At 44.0% G+C, this 22,138-nt stretch overlaps 2 protein-coding genes across 2 annotated transcripts in view; both read right to left on the bottom strand.

Annotated features, from left to right (window-relative positions):
- The window catches only part of LOC123758373 (protein white), a 127,987-nt gene that overhangs the window by 43,925 nt on the left and 61,924 nt on the right, over window positions 1-22,138 (bottom strand). The gene's annotated exons all lie outside the window — the stretch shown is intronic.
- LOC123758374 (uncharacterized) overlaps window positions 21,553-22,138 on the bottom strand; it is a 27,352-nt gene continuing 26,766 nt past the window's right edge. Inside the window, exon 2 of the mRNA XM_045742699.2 lies at window positions 21,553-22,138. This exon is cut by the window's right edge and continues 86 nt beyond it. Within this exon, the coding sequence (XP_045598655.1) occupies window positions 22,114-22,138 (25 nt within the window). The 3' untranslated portion in view covers window positions 21,553-22,113.

Below are 22,138 nucleotides of genomic sequence, written 5' to 3'. Positions count from 1 at the left end.
TGATGACTAGTAAGGGAGGCTTCTATTGATGACTAGTAAGGGAGGCTTCTATTGATGACTAGTAAGGGAGGCTTCTATTGATGACTAGTAAGGGAGGCTTCTATTGATGACTAGTAAGGGAGGCTTCTATTGATGACTAGTAAGGTAGGCTTCTATTGATGACTAGTAAGGGGGGCTTCTATTGATGACTAGTAAGGGAGGCTTCTATTGATGACTAGTAAGGGAGGCTTCTATTGATGACTAGTAAGGGGGGCTTCTATTGATGACTAGTAAGGGAGGCTTCTATTGATGACTAGTAAGGGAGGCTTCTATTGATGACTAGTAAGGTAGGCTTCTATTGATGACTAGTAAGGGAGGCTTCTATTGATGACTAGTAAGGGAGGCTTCTATTGATGACTAGTAAGGGAGGCTTCTATTGATGACTAGTAAGGTAGGCTTCTATTGATGACTAGTAAGGGAGGCTTCTATTGATGACTAGTAAGGGAGGCTTCTATTGATGACTAGCAAGGTAGGCTTCTATTGATGACTAGTAAGGTAGGCTTCTATTGATGACTAGTAAGGGAGGCTTCTATTGATGACTAGTAAGGGAGGCTTCTATTGATGACTAGTAAGGGAGGCTTCTATTGATGACTAGTAAGGTAGGCTTCTATTGATGACTAGTAAGGGAGGCTTCTATTGATGACTAGTAAGGGAGGCTTCTATTGATGACTAGTAAGGGAGGCTTCTATTGATGACTAGTAAGGGAGGCTTCTATTGATGACTAGTAAGGGAGGCTTCTATTGATGCCAGGCAATGTCACGAGAAGAAAAGAAGGGAACTATCAGGAGATAGCGCTAAGCCATTACGACTGGGAAGGGGTCAGGATAAGGGATTGGGATGGGACGAAGGAAAGGAATGGTGCCGAACCACTTGCACGGTCGGGGACAGAACGCCGACCTGCATGAAGTCCACTCTATTGTCCAGTCCAAGTCCGCTGGACCCAGTGTCACGAGAGGTTAAAAAAAGTAGAAGACAAATTAGTGGCACTTATTTCCCGCCCTGAAAATGGGAACACATGGATCCCAAATAGGAGCAATCAAATAATATAGTTGAGAACCAAATGGTGAACATTAGCAAACTCCAAAACATGAAATGAGCCGAACACTGATTATTGAAGACCATCCAGAGACAACAGAGGGAACCAAGGCTGAACGGTTGCGTAAAACAGAGAATCAGCCACACAGATCCTGAGACTGTTGCACCTGTATGAGGCTCAGAATGAGTGTACTCAAGTCTACAGACTGGGTCAGACTGGGTCCATCTGCAACAGTGAGGAACTAGGCCAATAAAACTGGTATATGAGGAGTCACCCAGGCTCTTGGTGAGACGGAAAGGTAACATGTGAGATATTGAAGACTACAGAAAGGTGTACCTTGAATATGTTACATGAATAATGATGAAATACAGAGAAAGATGGAACAGCAGAGGGGAGGAACAAGAAGGAGGGAGGAAGAGAGAAGAGGAGGACAGGGAGAAGACACCCACACCACATCCCAGCAGCCTGAGGAGTAACTAGTTTATAGTACTGGCATGAGGAGGATGGTATCTGGGAGCTACAACCAGAACAGTCAGGGAGACCTACAGTCACGACCAGTAACCCGTGTTGACTACCAGAACAGTCAGGGAGGTCTACAGTCACGACCAGTAACCTGTGTTGACTACCAGAACAGTCAGGGAGACCTACAGTTACGACCAGTCACCTGTGTTGACTACCAGAACAGTCAGGGAGGCCTACAGTCACGACCAGTAACCCGTGTTGACTACCAGAACAGTCAGGGAGACCTACAGTTACGACCAGTCACCTGTGTTGACAACCAGAACAGTCAGGGAGACCTACAGTTACGACCAGTCACCTGTGTTGACTACCAGAACAGTCAGGGAGACCTACAGTCACGACCAGTAACCCGTGTTGACTACCAGAACAGTCAGGGAGACCTACAGTCACGACCAGTAACCTGTGTTGACTACCAGAACAGTCAGGGAGACCTACAGTCACGACCAGTAACTATAGGTCCAGGATGGCCAGTCATACATGGAATCAGGAGAGAACTAAATACTTAATGCTGATCTATTAGCCTCCACTGGCAAAATCTTGGTGCAGCACAATAATATCTTCCAATATTCCTGAGTGTATGAAGTAATTGTAGAGCTCAAAGTACCTCATACCATTTGGTATGAAGTCACTGATAACAGGGCAATCACAGATATAGTGTTGGAGAGTATGTCCTCTCAAGTAGGACTGAAAACAGATGTTTTTTACCACCAAGAGGGCTATAAACCCATGGAACCGCCTACCCGCTGAAGCCGTAAATGCCAAATTCCAGCTAAAAAATATCATTAAGACAATTGGCGGGCCCTTTAACAAGTCGCCGGCTTTCTGTCCTCGTCGAGGTCACTAGATAGTTAGTGGCTCTTGGGGAAATTTAGTAAATATATACAATAATTGTCAGCGCATTTTCCGAGCAACAAGGACAGCTACACAGTATCTCTTAAAATTACGTAGGTAAACAACAAATGTAACATATTTGTTTACTACAATGTCGGTGCTGGCTGTAGAAGTTGAAAAAACATTGTTTTACTTCGAAATGTACTAATTTTATATGAAAATTCGACGTAAATAGGAAGCAGTAGAGCTCCGATAAGCCAGCGCTTAATCTTCAATATGAAGAATGTTTCTGCTCTCTGATTGGCCAAACGAAACACAGTAGTGACCTCTATCGGCACGCAGGTGAACCAGACCCAAAACCCAAATATCTTCCTAAGTCGACCTACGTGAATTGCACCTAAGCATCTTCTCAGGGCATACTTAGGAACCTTCGTAGCAAACCTACTTACGAAAAAATACATGGAGCTTCGTGAACAACCAGTCCTGGTTGTTGGACTGGTCAATCTGGCTGTTGAATGCGGCTGTTCGCAGCCTGACGTATAAATCACAACCTGGTTGATCATTGGTTTTGACCTTTGCAGGAGTCTCCCGCCTCCCCTCCTGCACGCAATGAACACATTGCGTGCAGTGTTCCCCGTGTCCCAGGAACCCACTCACAATGCGTGTGGTGCACCGCGAGTCCCAACATCGCGTCGCACGCAGCGCACATTGCGGGCGGCTCCCCCCCCCCCCTCGCCTCTGTGTTAATACCTACAGCAATGTTAATGAACGAGTCAAAATTTCTGAGAAATATTGTAACTAGCGTGACACTGAGAGGTATTGTAACTAGCGTGACTCTGAGGGAAACTGTAATTAGCGTGACATTGAAGGGGTCAAGGGGTATTGTTAGCGTAACATTGAGAGGTACTATATCGAGCGAGACATTGAAGGGGGTATTGTAACTAGCGTGACACTGAGAGGGGTATTGTAACTAGCGTGACACTGAGGGAGTATTGTAACTAGCGTGACACTGAGGGAGTATTGTAACTAGCGTGACACTGAGAGGTATTGTAACTAGCGTGACTCTGAGGAGGTATTGTAACTAGCGTGACACTGAGAGGTATTGCAACTAGCGTGACTGAGGAGGTATTGTAACAAGCGTGACACTGAGGGGTATTGTAACTAGCGTGACACTGGGGGGTATTGTAACTAGCGTGACTCTGAGAGGGGTATTGCAACTAGCGTGACACTGAGGGGTATTGTAACTAGCGAGACTCTGAGAGGGGTATTGTAACTAGCGTGACACTGAGAGGGGCATTGTAACTAGCGTGACACTGAGGGGTATTGTAACTAGCGTGACACTGGGGGTATTGTAACTAGCGTGACACTGAGGGGGATATTGTAACTAGCGTGACACTGAGAGGGGTATTGTAACTAGCGTGACACTGAGGGGTATTGTAACTAGCGTGACACTGGGGATATTGTAACTAGCGTGACACTGGGGGTATTGTAACTAGCGTGACACTGGGAATATTGTAACTAGCGTGACACTGAGGGGGATATTGTAACTAGCATGACACTGAGGGGTATTGTAACTAGCGTGACACTGGGGGTATTGTAACTAGCGTGACACTGAGGGGTATTGTAACTAGCGTGACACTGGGGATATTGTAACTAGCGTGACACTGGGGGTATTGTAACTAGCGTGACACTGGGAATATTGTAACTAGCGTGACACTGAGGGGGATATTGTAACTAGCGTGACACTGAGAGGGGTATTGTAACTAGCGTGACACTGAGAGGGGTATTGTAACTAGCGTGACACTGAGAGGTATTGTAACTAGCGTGACACTGAGGGGTACTGTAACTAGCGTGACACTGAGAGGTATTGTAACTAGCGAGACACTGAGGGGTATTGTAACTAGCGTGACACTGAGAGGTATTGTAACTAGCGTGACACTGAGGGGTATTGTAACTAGCGTGACACTGAGGGGTATTGTAACTAGCGTGACACTGAGAGGTATTGCAACTAGCGTGACTGAGGGGGTATTGTAACTAGCATGACACTTAGGGGGTATTGCAACTAGCGTGACACTGAGAGGGGTATTGTAACTAGCGTGACACTGAGAGAGGTATTGTAACTAGCGTGACACTGAGAGGGTATTGCAACTAGCGTGACACTGAGAGGGGCATTGTAACTAGCGTGACACTGAGAGGGGTACTGTAACTAGCGTGACACTGAGAGGGGTACTGTAACTAGCGTGACACTGAGAGGGGTACTGTAACTAGCGTGACACTGAGAGGGGTATTGTAACTAGCGTGACACTGGGGATATTGTAACTAGCGTGACACTGGGGGTATTGTAACTAGCGTGACACTGGGAATATTGTAACTAGCGTGACACTGAGGGGGATATTGTAACTAGCGTGACACTGAGAGGGGTACTGTAACTAGCGTGACACTGAGAGGGTATTGCAACTAGCGTGACACTGAGAGGGGTACTGTAACTAGCGTGACACCAGCCGTCATCCCCAACGCTCCGTCACTTGAGCAACAGGCGCACTAAGTGTGTCAAGTGCGGTGCTTTGTACTGAAGATAAGAACGAAGACTCGGGTGAAGGAGGTCATCACAGTCTGGACACTGGTGGTCGTTTAGGGTATTAGGGTTCCCAGTCAATTACGTTTGTCGTGTCAGCGATCTAGATCTTGTGGAGGCCACCTGGTAACCGGGGCGGCGGGTGGTACTGTCACGGACCAAGGAAACCATTGCTTCTTGGCTTCGTAGTCTAACTCAGGGCATTCCAGGGAGTATTTGTCGGAAAACCCGACACCATTTATTAATAATACATACAATAGGCAGACAATATTGCTGCTGTGTTGTATACACAAGTTACCCATAGAAAATGTAGCTTGTAGTGGAATTTTCCGTCAATAGAAAACGGGATATAATTGCCACATAGTACTATAAATTCACCAGCTATTCTGTTGGGAATTTTTCTTAAATACCTTAGTCTTTGGACTTTTACCATCATAAAAACATCTCAATTGAATTAACTTAATTATCAGTATCAAAATAGAGTAAATGTGACCCTTCTATCACTTATTGACATTGGACAAGGAGAGCCAAGGCGTCTGTAGTGAAGAGGTCAGCCATTGTTTGTTAAGACCAGAGTCATAGAGCAAATTCAGCTCCTATAATTCTTTTGGACGAAGTGTTATGGAGATCAAATTAGTGTTCAACCATCATCAACACACTGTCAACATAAACAAGAGAAGTGTCTTACCGAAACCCATTTATCTAATCATTTCTGGCCAGTTAATGTTAGGTAAATAAAGGGAGACCCGGTTAGAACACGAACGATTGACTCAAAACAGGTAATTAAGCCTTGGTCCTTATATAATATACAGTGTTTTCTCTGCTATAGTTGTCATATATTAGGATTCCGGCTTTACAGCTAGTGCCCTTTGACAGGAACAAGAAGAGGAAGCAAGAATTTATCTTGGTACAACAGTTACTTCGGTGATTGAAGCTAGCCTCACATGAAGATAATTTGGTGTCTACATCCTAGTTATATCTGGTGGACTAAGCCTGCTGTACAATAAGATAAGGCACCTCCAATTTTATATACTAATATATGTAGTTTAATACTATAGTTTGATTGGCTGCATATATATAAATTTAATATAAACAACCCCTAACGTGTAAGGATTGATTTGTGAGATTATTGCAGAAATACAGTCCACCTAACATCATACAAATTGCTATCGAAATATACAAATTAACGTAAATATAAATTCTATATAAATTCATATAAATTAAATAAATATAAATCTCACAGGTCGGTTCCCACAGTACTTCTGGAAGTATTTAATGAGGAATTCCAGTAAGTGTTCAAGGTGCTCCTGGGAGCATTTCAGTGAGTATTCTAGGATGTATTTATGAAAGTATTCCTAGAAGTATTTAATGAACTATTTCTGGACGTATTTCAGGGAGTATTCCTGGAAGTATTCAGAGGAATAATCCAATGAGTATGTGAGGAAAACATCAAGAGTATTTCAGGTGGGTTCGGGACTGTTCCAAGAACCTTTTTACAATCACAAGCAGCCAATAGCATCCAGGAATATCGCTGCAGCAGTGTTGTTGGATGATTGTATATCCCAGCCAGTGAACTTAAGAGGGGTACAAATATTGCAATATCCTTATATTTACATTGTAGTTGTGGAGAAGTGAGGTAGTGAAGAAGTTGGTGAAAGCCTTTGAAAGTCACCTGGTCAAAGCCTCTTGAAATAAGCTGCCCGAAGCTCAGGCTGGTCAAGGCTTCTGTGTAGGTTAGGACTAAGCTGTAAAGGCTTATGGTGGTTAAAGTTACAAGTTTTGTGGAGACGGGCTACAGTGAAGGACCTACAGGGCTCAGTATGGTGAGTGGGTCAACGGAATAGTGAGATTATATATGAAAAATAAACTTTCGTTGAACACTGGATATATATAAAGCTCATTTCTTCAGTGAATTATCCCAGATCACTGAATTATCCTTCATTATCCAGTTATCTTAGTGCTATCCTCAGACTTATCTTGTTTCCAGTTTATTCACGCTATTTTCTTTTCCATTGGATTTCCTTAATTATACTCAGTTTTTACCACTATGTTATCCAACTCTCAGGATTTACTCCAGTTATCATAGTATCTTGATTTATCCAAGTTATCATATTTATCCAATGTATCCTAATCCCAGTATTTATCTCGGTGTTTTATCTCCTCTTTTCTAGATGTATTATCCTTCTTTTTATCCAGTATACACTACTTCCCTCTTTATCCTGTTATCGCGTGATTATCCAGGATTTCATATGGTAGATACTAGTGCCTTGGACGTTAACGGGGTTGTTTAGTGAGGAGTTAACTAATACCCTAACTAGAGTTAACTAGCACCCTAACTAGAGTTAACTAGCACCCTGACTAGAGTTAACTAGCACCCTAACTAGAGTTAACTAGCACCCTAACTAGAGTTAACTAGCACCCTAACTAGAGTTAACTAGCACCCTAACTAGAGTTAACTAGCACCCTAACTAGAGTTAACTAGCACTCTAACTAGAGTTAACTAGCACCTTAACTAGAGTTAAATTGCGCCCTAACTAGAGTTAACTAGCACCCTAACTAGAGTTAAATAGCACCCTAACTAGAGTTAACTAGCACCCTAACTAGAGTTAACTAGCACCCTAACTAGAGTTAACTATAGCACCCTAACTAGAGTTAACTAGCACCCTAACTAGAGTTAACTAGCACCCTAACTAGAGTTAACTAGCACCCTAACTAGAGTTAACTAGCACCTCTAACTAGAGTTAACTAGCACCTCTGACTAGAGTTAACTAGCACCTCTAACTAGAGTTAACTAGCACCTCTAACTAGAGTTAACTAGCACCCTAACTAGAGTTAACGAGCACCCTAACTAGAGTTAACGAGCACCCTAACTAGAGTTAACTAGCACCTCTAACTAGAGTTAAATAGCACCCTAACTAGAGTTAACTAGCACCCTAACTAGAGTTAACGAGCACCCTAACTAGAGTTAAATAGCACCCTAACTAGAGTTAACTAGCACCCTAACTAGAGTTAACTAGTACCCTAACTAGAGTTAACTAGCACCCCTAACTTATAACTAAGGTTGAAAGTTAGGGTGCTAGCGATGAGGCACTGGTTGAGGGGGGGGGGGGGGGGTATAGGCAGTAGGTAAACTAGGCTGTGACTAGTGCAACTAGTTAGGTTAGGTTAACTAGTGCAACTAGTTAGTGGTAATAGAGTAGTTTAATAACGATTTAATTAATGACTTGCCTTAGTCACCTCATGAGTGTTGTAAGTTGTAACTTGTTGTACCACAGTTATTGTACCGCAGTTATTGTACCGCAGTTATTGTACCACAGTTATTGTACCACAGTTATTGTACCGCAGTTATTGTACCACAGTTATTGTACCACAGTTATTGTACCACAGTTATTGTACCACAGTTATTGTACCACAGCTATTGTACCACAGCTATTGTACCACAGCTATTGTACCACAGTTATTGTACCACAGTTATTGTACCAGAGTGTGTGTGTGTCGTTGAGGGTTGCAACAGTGTGTATTGAGCACCAGGACCATCAACTTGCTGGTGGCCACACAGGTGTGTGACCTCTCTCTCTCTCTCCTTGTTGTTACATGGTGTTACATGGTGTTGCATGATGTTGCATGATGTTACATGGTGTTACATGGTGTTACATGGTGTTACATGGTGTTGCATGGTGTTACATGGTGTTACATGGTGTTACATGGTGTTACATGGTGTTACATGGTGTTGCATGGTGTTACATGGTGTTACATGGTGTTACATGGTGTTGCATGGTGTTACATGGTGTTACATGGTGTTACATGGTGTTGCATGGTGTTGCATGGTGTTGCATGGTGTTACATGGTGTTACATGGTGTTGCATGGTGTTACATGGTGTTACATGGTGTTGCATGGTGTTACATGGTGTTACATGGTGTTACATGGTGTTACATGGTGTTACATGGTGTTACATGGTGTTACATGGTGTTACATGATGTTGCATGATGTTACATGGTGTTACATGGTGTTACATGGTGTTACATGGTGTTACATGGTGTTACATGGTGTTACATGGTGTTGCATGATGTCACATGGTGTTGCATGATGTTGCATGATGTTACATGGTGTTGCATGATGTTGCGTGATGTTACATGTTGTTGCATGATGTTACATGATGTTGTATGATGTTGCATGATGTTGCATGATGTTGCGTGATGTTACATGTTGTTGCATGATGTTACATGATGTTGTATGATGTTGCATGATGTTGCATGATGTTGCGTGATGTTACATGGTGTTGCATGATGTTACATGATGTTGTATGATGTTGCATGATGTTACATGATGTTACATGGTGTTGCATGATGTTACATGATGTTGTATGATGTTGCATGATGTTGCATGATGTTGCGTGATGTTACATGGTGTTGCATGATGTTGCATGATGTTACATGGTGTTGCATGATGTTGCATGATGTTACATGGTGTTGCATGATGTTGCGTGATGTTACATGGTGTTACATGATGTTACATGGTGTTACATGATGTTACATGGTGTTGCATGGTGTTACATGTTGTTGCATGATGTTGCGTGATGTTACATGATGTTGCATGATGTTACATGATGTTACATGATGTTGCATGGTGTTGCATGATGTTACATGGTGTTGCATGATGTTGCGTGATGTTACATGGTGTTGCATGATGTTGCGTGATGTTACATGATGTTGCATTATGTTACATGATGTTACATGATGTTGCATGGTGTTGCATGATGTTACATGGTGTTGCATGATGTTGCGTGATGTTACATGATGTTGCATGATGTTGCGTGATGTTACATGATGTTGCATTATGTTACATGATGTTACATGATGTTGCATGGTGTTGCATGATGTTGCGTGATGTTACATGATGTTGCATGATGTTGCGTGATGTTACATGATGTTGCATTATGTTACATGATGTTACATGATGTTGCATGGTGTTGCATGATGTTACATGGTGTTGCATGATGTTGCGTGATGTTACATGGTGTTGCATGATGTTACATGATGTTACATGGTGTTACATGATGTTGCATGATGTTGCATGTTTCTTTGTGTTATGTGGTATTCCATAGTGTTGTGTGGTGTTGCATAGTGTTGTGAGGTGTTGCATAGTGTTGTGAGGTGTTGCATAGTGTTGTGAGGTGTTGCAGAGTGTTGTGTGGTGTTGCATAGTGTTGTGAGGTGTTGCATAGTGTTGTGTGGTGTTGCATAGTGTTGTGTGGTATTCCATAGTGTTGTGTGGTGTTGCATAGTGTTGTGTGGTGTTGCATAGTGTTGTGTGGTGTTGCATAGTGTTATGTGGTATTCCATAGTGTTGTGTGGTGTTGCATAGTGTTGTGTGGTGTTGCATAGTGTTGTGTGGTGTTGCATAGTGTTATGTGGTATTCCATAGTGTTGTGTGGTGTTGCATAGTGTTGTGTGGTGTTGCATAGTGTTGTGAGGTGTTGCATAGTGTTGTGTGGTGTTGCATAGTGTTGTGTGGTGTTGCATAGTGTTGTGTGGTGTTGCATAGTGTTGTGAGGTGTTGCAGAGTGTTGTGTGGTGTTGCATAGTGTTGTGTGGTGTTGCAGAGTGTTGTGTGGTGTTGCATAGTGTTGTGTGGTGTTGCATAGTGTTGTGTGGTGTTGCATAGTGTTGTGAGGTGTTGCATAGTGTTGTGAGGTGTTGCATAGTGTTGTGAGGTGTTGCATAGTGTTGTGTGGTGTTGCATAGTGTTGTGAGTTGTTGCAGAGTGTTGTGTGGTGTTGCATAGTGTTGTGAGGTGTTGCAGAGTGTTGTGTGGTGTTGCATAGTGTTGCGAGGTGTTGCATAGTGTTGTGTGGTGTTGCATAGTGTTGTGTGGTGTTGCATAGTGTTGTGAGGTGTTGCAGAGTGTTGTGTGGTGTTGCATAGTGTTGCGAGGTGTTGCATAGTGTTGTGTGGTGTTGCATAGTGTTGTGTGGTGTTGCATAGTGTTGTGAGGTGTTGCATAGTGTTGTGAGGTGTTGCAGAGTGTTGTGTGGTGTTGCATAGTGTTGTGAGGTGTTGCAGAGTGTTGTGTGGTGTTGCATAGTGTTGTGAGGTGTTGCATAGTGTTGTGTGGTGTTGCATAGTGTTGTGAGGTGTTGCATAGTGTTGTGTGGTGTTGCATAGTGTTGTGAGGTGTTGCATAGTGTTGTGAGGTGTTGCATAGTGTTGTGAGGTGTTGCATAGTGTTGTGTGGTGTTGCATAGTGTTGTGAGGTGTTGCATAGTGTTGTGTGGTGTTGCATAGTGTTGTGAGGTGTTGCATAGTGTTGTGTGGTGTTGCATAGTGTTGTGAGGTGTTGCATAGTGTTGTGAGGTGTTGCATAGTGTTGTGAGGTGTTGCATAGTGTTGTGTGGTGTTGCATAATATTGCGTGACAGTAGGAGGGGTAAACCGTGTACCGTGTTAAGATAGAGTGCGGCCAGCCACGCTCACCCCGTCACGTGACCTGTCCTCATGACCCTCTGTCCCTTGACGCATGTGGAGAGCCACTTGTGGTCCATGGTGGAGTGGTCATGGTGGTGGTGGTCATGGTGGCGGTGGTGGTAGTGGTCATGGTGGTCATGGTGGTAGTGGTCATGGTGGTCATGGTGGTAGTGGTCATGGTGGTAGTGGTCATGGTGGTGGTGGTCATGGTGGTGGTGGTCATGGTGGTAGTGGTCATGGTGGTGGTGGTCATGGTGGTGGTGGTCATGGTGGTAGTGGTCATGGTGGTAGTGGTCATGGTGGTGGTGGTCATGGTGGTAGTGGTCATGGTGGTAGTGGTCATGGTGGTAGTGGTCATGGTGGTAGTGGTCATGGTGGTAGTGGTCATGGTGGTGGTGGTCATGGTGGTGGTGGTCATGGTGGTAGTGGTCATGGTGGTAGTGGTCATGGTGGTAGTGGTCATGGTGGTAGTGGTCATGGTGGTAGTGGTCATGGTGGTAGTGGTCATGGTGGTGGTGGTCATGGTGGTAGTGGTCATGGTGGTAGTGGTCATGGTGGTCATGGTGGTAGTGGTCATGGTGGTAGTGGTCATGGTGGTGGTGGTCATGGTGGTGGTGGTCATGGTGGTGGTCATGGTGGTCATGGTGGTAGTGGTCATGGTGGTAGTGGTCATGGTGGTAGTGGTCATGGTGGTGGTGGTCATGGTGGTAGTGGTCATGGTGGTAGTGGTCATGGTGGTGGTGGTCATGGTGGTGGTGGTCATGGTGGTGGTGGTCATGGTGGTAGTGGTCATGGTGGTAGTGGTCATGGTGGTAGTGGTCATGGTGGTGGTGGTCATAGTGGTAGTGGTCATGGTGGTAGTGGTCATGGTGGTAGTGGTGATGGTGGTAGTGGTCATGGTGGTAGTGGTCATGGTGGTAGTGGTCATGGTGGTGGTCATGGTTGTGGTGGTCATGGTGGTAGTGGTCATGGTGGTAGTGGTCATGGTGGTGGTCATGGTGGTAGTGGTCATGGTGGTGGTCATGGTGGTAGTGGTCATGGTGGTAGTGGTCATGGTGGTAGTGGTCATGGTGGTAGTGGTCATAGTGGTAGTGGTCATGGTGGTAGTGGTCATGGTGGTAGTGGTCATGGTGGTAGTGGTCATGGTGGTAGTGGTCATGGTGGTAGTGGTCATGGTGGTAGTGGTCATGGTGGTAGTGATCATGGTGGTAGTGGTCATGGTGGTAGTGGTCATGGTGGTAGTGGTCATGGTGGTAGTGGTGATGGTGGTCATGGTGGTCACGAGGGAGTAACAATATACCTAAGAACGACCATCATGGGCAGAACTCTCCCACATGACCAAGTGGTCCAGGGAGACCATTCCCTCGCCCTCATTCAGACTATGGATTACCATAGTGTGAACTCTGGCGACCTGTGAGGCTCAGGCTACACCCTCACAGTTCCTCCCGCCTCACTGATGGAGTGAACACGCATGAGGAGATGCCGTGTGTGTGTGTAGTGAAACATATAGGAGGAGTCCTTCCCAGTTCAGGTTGACCTCTGACCTGGAGAAGATTGACTGGGCCCCGGCCAAGCTAAAGGTTTGGCCACAAACGGTTCATATGTTTTGGAAATGTGGAATATAGAGTGAGTGACGCTGGGAGGCGGGCTGTCCGCCTTGCTGACACGATGTGTGGGTGTGTTTGGTAGCTGTGTACCGCTTGCTCGCTTGTACTAGTGAGCTGCGACTGTGTTTTACTTGTATGTTTTGTCTCGAGGGTCGAGTTTATTGGGCAGCATCACTCCTCCTCTGATGAGTATCATCACAGGATGATATATGCGGTACCATGGGCACCACACCATGAATTCAAATATCAATGGAGATTTGGTATGGAAACAACAGCTGAGAAGCGAAGCTGTAGGATCTGTGCAAGTGTGTGGTTATAAGGTTTCTCTCGTGTATTTCAACATATATATGCTTCTATAGATGTATACTGTATAGCATTCACATATACAGTACACTGCACTCAATTGTTTATGTACAGGTTTTGATGTTTAAATTTTGATCTTCTTGAACTTAGGTGTTTGTGGGGGATGTTGTTTACATCGAGTTGCTCCAAGCTCTTGGCCCACTAGCTATGGGAGCGGGACGTCTCATCTTGGAGTATTCTTCCCCAGCACTGCCTGGGTCTACTAAGATGTTCCAGCACTGCCTGGGTCTACTAAGATGTTCCAGCACTGCCTGGGTCTACTAAGATGTTCCAGCACTGCCTGGGTCTACTAAGATGTTCCAGCACTGCCTGGGTCTACTAAGATGTTCCAACACTGCCTGGGTCTACTAAGATGTTCCAGCACTGCCTGGGTCTACTAAGATGTTCCAGCACTGCCTGGGCCTACTAAGATGTTCCAGCACTGCCTGGGTCTACTAAGATGTTCCAGCACTGCCTGGGTCTACTAAGATGTTCCAGCACTGCCTGGGTCTACTAAGATGTTCCAGCACTGCCTGGGTCTACTAAGATGTTCCAGCACTGCCTGGGTCTACTAAGATGTTCCAGCACTGCCTGGGCCTACTAAGATGTTCCAGCACTGCCTGGGTCTACTAAGATGTTCCAGCACTGCCTGGGTCTACTAAGATGTTCCAACACTGCCTGGGTCTACTAAGATGTTCCAGCACTGCCTGGGTCTACTAAGATGTTCCAGCACTGCCTGGATCTACTAAGACATTGCACAGCCGTGTAGGCTGGCTGTTGTTGAGTGTCTGTGTGTTGTGTGTTCGGCAGAGGGAGCAGGTGGAGGGTCGGGTCAGATGGTGAAGGGAGCAGGTGGAGGGTCGGGTCAGATGGTGAAGGGAGCAGGTGGAGGGTCGGGTCAGATGGTGAAGGGAGCAGGTGGAGGGTCGGGTCAGATGGTGGACGGTGTTGAGCAGGTCTTCTTAGTACGCTGGCGTCCACTCCTTCCAGTCTTGTGTGGTGATTTTCTTCAAGGCACATTGATTTTTTTCCTCACCAAACATGCTAGCAGGAGGCCTGGCTAGAGACCGGGCCTCGGGGACACTGATCCTCGGAATCATCGCAAGATAGGTAAGGGAATTATCAGGGAAAAGGGCCATGCCATTACGACTATATAACACTAGGAAGGGGTCAGGATAAGGATTTGGGATGGGACGGGGGGAAGGAATGGTGCCCAAGCACTTGTGGACGGTCGCGGGGGATTGAACGCCGACCTGCATGAAGCGAGACCGTCTCTCAACCGTCTAATCCCCAAGTGGTTGGTTCGTAAGGTAGGTAGCAAGGCTGTTTCTTTTGTTCCGCTTATTCTGTCAATTAGATTAATTTTGATGCAGTGATGCTGTTGATCTGTGAGTCCCAGTGTTGTGCCTTCAGTCTTGGGGTGGACTGACTGCTGGTCAAGGCTCACGAGAGAGAGAGAGAGAGAGAGAGAGAGAGAGAGAGAGAGAGAGAGAGAGAGAGAGAGAGAGAGAGAGAGAGAGAGAGAGAGAGAGAGAGAGAGAGAGAGAGAGAGAGAGAGAGAGAGAGAGAGAGAGAGAGAGAGAGAGAGAGAGAGAGAGAGAGAGAGAGAGAGTGAGAGAAAGAGAGAGAGAGAGAGAGAGAGAGAGAGAGAGAGAGAGAGAGAGAGAGAGAGAGAGAGAGAGAGAGTGAGAGAGAGAGAGAGAGAGAGAGAGAGAGAGAGAGAGAGAGAGAGAGAGAGAGAGAGAGAGAGAGAGAGAGAGAGAGAGAGAGTGAGAGAAAGAGAGAGAGAAAGAGAGAGAGAGAGAGAGAGAGAGAGAGGGAGGGAGAGAGAGAGAGAGAGAGAGAGAGAGAGAGAGAGAGAGAGAGAGAGTACAGATAAACATCAACATGACCACAATTGGGTGACCTTCACCCTCCGTACTGGTCACCACTGAAGCCCAATTATCTGATGGCTTCCCCGGGATGCTACCCACAACAGTTGCTTAAATCCCGGCTATCTCTTTACCCACAGATGAACATAGGCGTCCAATGTAAGGAAACGTGCTCACAAGTCTCCGTCCTGCATGGGAATCGAACCCGGGTCCATTCGGGTGTGACTCCCAACTGCGCTGACCACAGGGTTACCTTCACATTATATGGTAATAAATCACATATACTGATAAACATTATTTATTTATTTATATATATATATATATATATATATATATATATATATATATATATATATATCTTATTTTAAAGATACAAAGGGTTCCATAGTTATTAATGTATAAGTAAAGTTTAGATATATTTCTATTATCTTAAAATAGATTTTTGAATGAAGATATACAAATGCATAGTCGATATATATATATATACATAAAGTTTTAAATATTTATTTAGCAACATCACTGGAGCCTCAACTCACTCATGTAAAGTAAGACTGAATAAAAATGATTCACTGAGAGAAAGTTGAACAATGTCCCCGACAGTATACTTGTCATCCTGCAGAGTCTCCTCCAACATGTATAACGCACATCATGACTCTACGCACTCTACTAAATGTCCACTAATCTACCAAAATCCTGGGGGGGGGGGGGCCAGAATTCACGAAGCAGTTACGCAAGCACTTACGAACGTGTACATCTTTTCTCAATCTTTGACGGCTTTGGTTACATTTATTAAACAGTTTACAAGCATGAAAACTTCCCAATCAACTGTTGTTATTGTTATAAACAGCCTCCTGGTGCTTCGGAGCTCATTAACTGTTTAATAATTGTAAAACAAAGCCGCCAAAGATTGAGAAAAGATGGGCAGGGGCCAGATTCACGAAGCAGTTACGCAAGCACTTACAAACCTATATATCTTTTCTCAATCTTCGGCGGCTTTGTTTACAATTTTCAAACAGTTAATGAGCTCCGAAGCACCAGGAGGCTGTTTATAACAATAACAACAGTTGATTAGGAAGTTTTCATGCTTGTAAACTGTTTAATAAATGTAACCAAAGCCGTCAAAGATTGAGAAAAGATGTACACGTTCGTAAGTGCTTGCGTAACTGCTTCGTGAATCTGGCCCCAGGTTCGTAAGTGCTTGCGTAACTGCTTCGTGAATCTGGCCCTAGGGTTTGCTTATTGAGAGGGTTCGGGAAAGATGACTAACCCTAACCTTTCCTAGGCCTAATGGAGCTCGTACGTATACTGCATTAGGCCTAACAATGCCCATTAATATTCCAATGGAAGAAAAGTGGATATTTGGTTGGGTGCAATAGTACATATTTGATACATATGACCCAACACTCATATGTGTTTGGTATACATATTTACCATGACAATTTGGACTCGTATTCCAGTTGTTGACGCGTGGTCAATGGTTAACTGTTAATGGTCCATGGTTAATGGTCCAATGGTCCATTGTCTCCCCTCTCTTGCAACCATTGTCTGCCTCTCTTGCAACCATTATCTCCCTCTCTTGCAACTATTGTCTGCCTCTTTTGCAACCATTATCTCCCTCTCTTGCAACCATTATCTCCCTCTCTTGCAACTATTGTCTGCCTCTCTTGCAACCATTGTCTCTCTCTCTTGCAACCATTATCTCCCTCTCTTGCAACCATTATCTCCCTCTCTTGCAACCATTATCTCCCTCTCTTGCAACCATTATCTCCCTCTCTTGCAACTATTGTCTGCCTCTCTTGCAACCATTGTCTCTCTCTCTTGCAACCATTATCTCCCTCTCTTGCAACCATTATCTCCCTTTCTTGCAACCATTGTCTGCCTCTCTTGCAACCATTGTCTCTCTCTCTTGCAACCATTATCTCCCTCTCTTGCAACCATTATCTCCCTTTCTTGCAACCATTGTCTGCCTCTCTTGCAACCATTATCTCCCTCTCTTGCAACTATTGTCTGCCTCTCTTGCAACCATTGTCTCTCTCTCTTGCAACCATTATCTCCCTCTCTTGCAACCATTATCTCCCTCTCTTGCAACCATTATCTCCCTCTCTTGCAACCATTATCTCCCTTTATTGCAACCATTGTCTCCCTCTCTTGCAACCATTATCTCCCTCTCTTGCAACCATTATCTCCCTCTCTTGCAACCATTATCTCCCTTTATTGCAACCATTGTCTGCCTCTCTTGCAACCATTGTCTCTCTCTCTTGCAACCATTGTCTCTCATCTCAGTACATCATATACACACATATACATGTCCATACATACGTGTCCAATGTGGATTATGTATTAAGATAAAAATATACGTATATATATATATATATATATATATATATATATATATATATATATATATATATATATATATATATATATATTGTGACGATAATCTCCTTCAAGAGATTGAGCCTGCTCTTCCCTTCATAATTACGTCGTCACAATTATATAAAAGACTATGGAAGAAATGTCTAACAACAACACCAGCACCAGCAAGGCTTGCAAGGGTGAGCAGAAACGTATGCAGCCCGCCACCTGTTCGGACCCAAATCACCAAACTACCCGTTGATCGCTACGGCTCCGCTGATTGGTCGCCGGTCTGGCTGCACCTGCACTCGCCCCCCAATACTACCCGATGTCTGGGGTCGCCCCAACATCAGTCTTCAGAATGTTCCGTGCTTTCGTAGCCAGCACACCTCCCAGCTAGACTCTAGAGTGTACTGAGAGAGGTGGTGGCTTTAAGCCAATATTCCAGCACCTCCCACTTACTGTTGTATTGCACTTCTTGTTATTTTGCCTTAACGTAACTTTTCATTTTGTCATTTAAGAATTCTTATTATTTTGATTCATTGATTTTATTATAAGAATTTGTTTGTGCATTATTTTCATGTTTTGATTTATTTAACGTAATTAAAATTTCATTGTTAAAGTTTACTTGTGTTTTGTGTGTCTTCTCCTTACCTTACCACAGACGAAGTTCCAGTTTTTCTATTTTTTTTTATAACTATGTGACGAGGCCATACCCCTAGCCTTAAACAGCCGAACACCAACGCGTTACCGTCACAAGTTTTATGGGGGCCTGTTAACAATGAAATTTTAATTACGTTAAATAAATCAAAACATGAAAATAATGCACAAACAAATATGTATAATAAAATCAATCAATCAAAATAATAAGAATACTTAAATGACACAATGAAAAGTTACGTTAAGGCAAAATAACATGAAGTGCAACACAAAGGTTAAGTGGGAGGTGCTGGAATATTGGCTTAAAGCCACCACCTCTCTCAGTACACGCTAACGTCTAGCTGGGAGGAGTGCTGGCTACGAAAGCACGGAACATTCTGAGGACTGATGTTGGGGCGACCCCAGACATCAGGTAGTATTGGGGGGCGAGTGCAGGTGCAGCCAGACCGGCGACCAATCAGCGGAGCCGTAGCGATCAACGGGTAGTTTGGTGGTTGGAGTTCGAACAGGTGGCTGGTTGCATACGTTTCTGCTCACCCTGGCAAGCCTTGCTGGTGCTGGTGTTGTTGTCGTTGTTGGACATTTCTTCCATAGTCTTTTTATATAATTGTGAAGACGTAATTTTGGAGGGAAGAGCAGGCTCAATCTCTTGAAGGAGATTATCGTCACAAGCCCTACATCCTCCATGTCGACGCCAATGGTACCGACGATGGTGGTGTCGTGATGCAGCAACGAGGCGAGAAGAATACACCTGTCAGCGACTACTGCTACAAGGATCTACGGAACAATTGGCAAGGAGCTACTCTTCCTCATCCTGAAGCTTCAGCACTTCACTCCACACCTGAAAAGTGCTCGGTCCACCATCAATACGGACCACACCACCCTACACCTCCTGCAGCACGCCCACTTCTCATCTCAACGTCTTCTACTATGGGCTTGCTACCTGCAGAAATTCAACCTGGAGACACGCTATACCAAGAGTCTGACAACATCTTAGCCCATGATCTCTCCAGAGTTTATGAAGTAGAAGCGACTCCATCCATTACTCCACCACATAACGACGTACTTCTTCCAGAACCGCAGGCTTCGGGGGAGAGTTGTGACGATAATCTCCTTCAAGAGATTGAGCCTGCTCTTCCCTTCATAATTACGTCGTCACAATTATATAAAAGACTATGGAAGAAATGTCTAACAACAACACCAGCACCAGCAAGGCTTGCAAGGGTGAGCAGAAACGTATGCAGCCCGCCACCTGTTCGGACCCAAATCACCAAACTACCCGTTGATCGCTACGGCTCCGCTGATTGGTCGCCGGTCTGGCTGCACCTGCACTCGCCCCCCAATACTACCCGATGTCTGGGGTCGCCCCAACATCAGTCTTCAGAATGTTCCGTGCTTTCGTAGCCAGCACTCCTCCCAGCTAGACTCTAGAGTGTACTGAGAGAGGTGGTGGCTTTAAGCCAATATTCCAGCACCTCCCACTTAACTTTTGTGTTGCACTTCTTATTATTTTGCCTTAACGTAACTTTCATTGTGTCATTTCAGTATTCTTATTATTTTGATTCATTGATTTTATTATACATATTTGTTTGTGCATTATTTTCATGTTTTGATTTATTTAACGTAATTAAAATTTCATTGTTAAAGTTTTACTTGTGTTTTGTGTGTCTTCTCCTTACCTTACCACAGACGAAGTTCCAGTTTTTTTATAACTATGTGACGAGGCCATACCCCTAGCCTTAAACAGCCGAACACCAACGCGTTACCGTCACAATATATATATATGTCGTACCTAGTAGCCAGAACTCACTTTTTGACCTACTATTCAAGGCCCGATTTGCCTAATAAGCCAAGTTTTCCTGAATTAATATATTTTTTCTAATTTTTTTCTTATGAAATGATAAAGCTACCCATTTCATTATGTATGAGGTCAATTTTTTTTATTGTAGTTAAAATTAACGTAGATATATGACCGAACCTAACCAACCCTACCTAACCTAACCAAACCTATCTTCATAGGTTAGGTTGGGTTAGGTTGCCGAAAAAGGTAGGTTAGGTTAGGTTAGGTAGGTTAGGTAGTCTAAAAAACATTAATTCATGAAAACTTGGCTTATTAGGCAAATCGGGCCTTGAATAGTAGGCTGAGAAGTGCGTTCTGGCTATTAGGTACGACATATATATATATATATATATATATATATATATATATATATATATATATATATATATATATATATATATATATATATGTCGTACTTAGTAGCCAGAACGCACTTCTCAGCCTACTATGCAAGGCATAATTTGCCTAATAAGCCAAGTTTTCATGAATTAATTGTTTTTCGACTACCTAACCTACCTAACCTAACCTAACCTAACTTTTTACACTACCTAACCTAACCTAACCTATAAAGATAGGTTAGGTTAGGTTAGGTAGGGTTGGTTAGGTTCGGTCATATATCTACATTATTTTAACTCCAATAAAAAAAAATTGACCTCATACATAATGAAATGGGTAGCTTTATCATTTCATAAGAAAAAAATTAGAGAAAATATGTTAATTCAGGAAAACTTGGCTTATTAGGCAAATCGGGCCTTGCATAGTAGGCCGAGAAGTGCATTCTGGCTACTAGGTACGACATATATATATATATATATATATATATATATATATATATATATATATATATATATATATATATATATATATATATATATATATAATACTCCTACTCATACTCATACAGGGGGTCATACTTTTTGTAACAAAGTTCAAATAAAGTAAATATATATGTGTACATACAAAAGAATGGGGGTGGTAGGAGAAGATAATATTAGTGTTCAGTGAGAAACCACAAGGTCTCCTCTGAATACTTTTTATTTTCTTCTCCGAGGCTATGGGTCCCCACATTGGCACCAGAGGTGGTACCCTCACAAACTCCTATATATATATATATATATATATATATATATATATATATATATATATATATATATATATATATATATATATATATATATATCATAATAGAATGAGGGACCTCACATCGCTGATGTTTGTTTAAATAAATTTCACATTAATATCGTATTATTTTGATCAATTACCTGGTAATTATCAGTTGAAACAACCCCCCCCCCCTCTCCCTCCGCATACCGGAGCGCCAGACTGACCACAACAGCTTGCTTGATCAGCGGTGTGAGGTCACCCCCTCCCCTGCGTCTCCTCTTCCCCCCCCCCCCCCTCCCTACTGCAGAGTTAATTGGCACATTACGTTCCTAAGAGACTCACCAGCCCGCACTATACATCTGCAACTATGCAATTTGTCCTCTCCCAGGATGCATGATGCAACACACAACAGTTGACTAAGTCCCGGGTGTATATATATATAGACACGCATTTACTGCTGCGTAAACAGTGGGCTATATTTTTGGGTTTAGAGGGGAAAACGTGCCCATTTAACGCGCCCTCGCCCGAGAATCAGACCCAGGAGCAGTTCGGGTGTGTGAGTTGAGTACGGTGGCCACTGCGCTACGGGCAGTCCGGCACGGTGTGGTGAAAAGCTTGCTCGTGGCGGGCGATACCTGTCTCTCTCTCTCCTGCACCGGCCGATGGCTCTCCTGGTGTGTTCCAGAGGTGTTCTGGGGCCCCTCAGGTGTTCCACAGGTGTTCCACAGGTGTTCAGAGGCCCCTCAGGTGTTCCACAGGTGTTCAGGGGCCCCTCAGGTGTTCCACAGGTGTTCAGAGGCCCCTCAGGTGTTCCACAGGTGTTCAGAGGCTCCTCAGGTGTTCCACAGGTGGTCCAGGAGGCCATTGGAGTCACCTGGTGGTGCTGCTGGTGCCG

Source organism: Procambarus clarkii, chromosome 11, assembly GCF_040958095.1.
Source record: "Procambarus clarkii isolate CNS0578487 chromosome 11, FALCON_Pclarkii_2.0, whole genome shotgun sequence".
In the NCBI taxonomy this organism is placed as follows: domain Eukaryota; kingdom Metazoa; phylum Arthropoda; class Malacostraca; order Decapoda; family Cambaridae; genus Procambarus; species Procambarus clarkii.
Note: the sequence above shows the minus strand (reverse complement) of the source record. Positions and strands in the feature narration are given on the sequence as shown.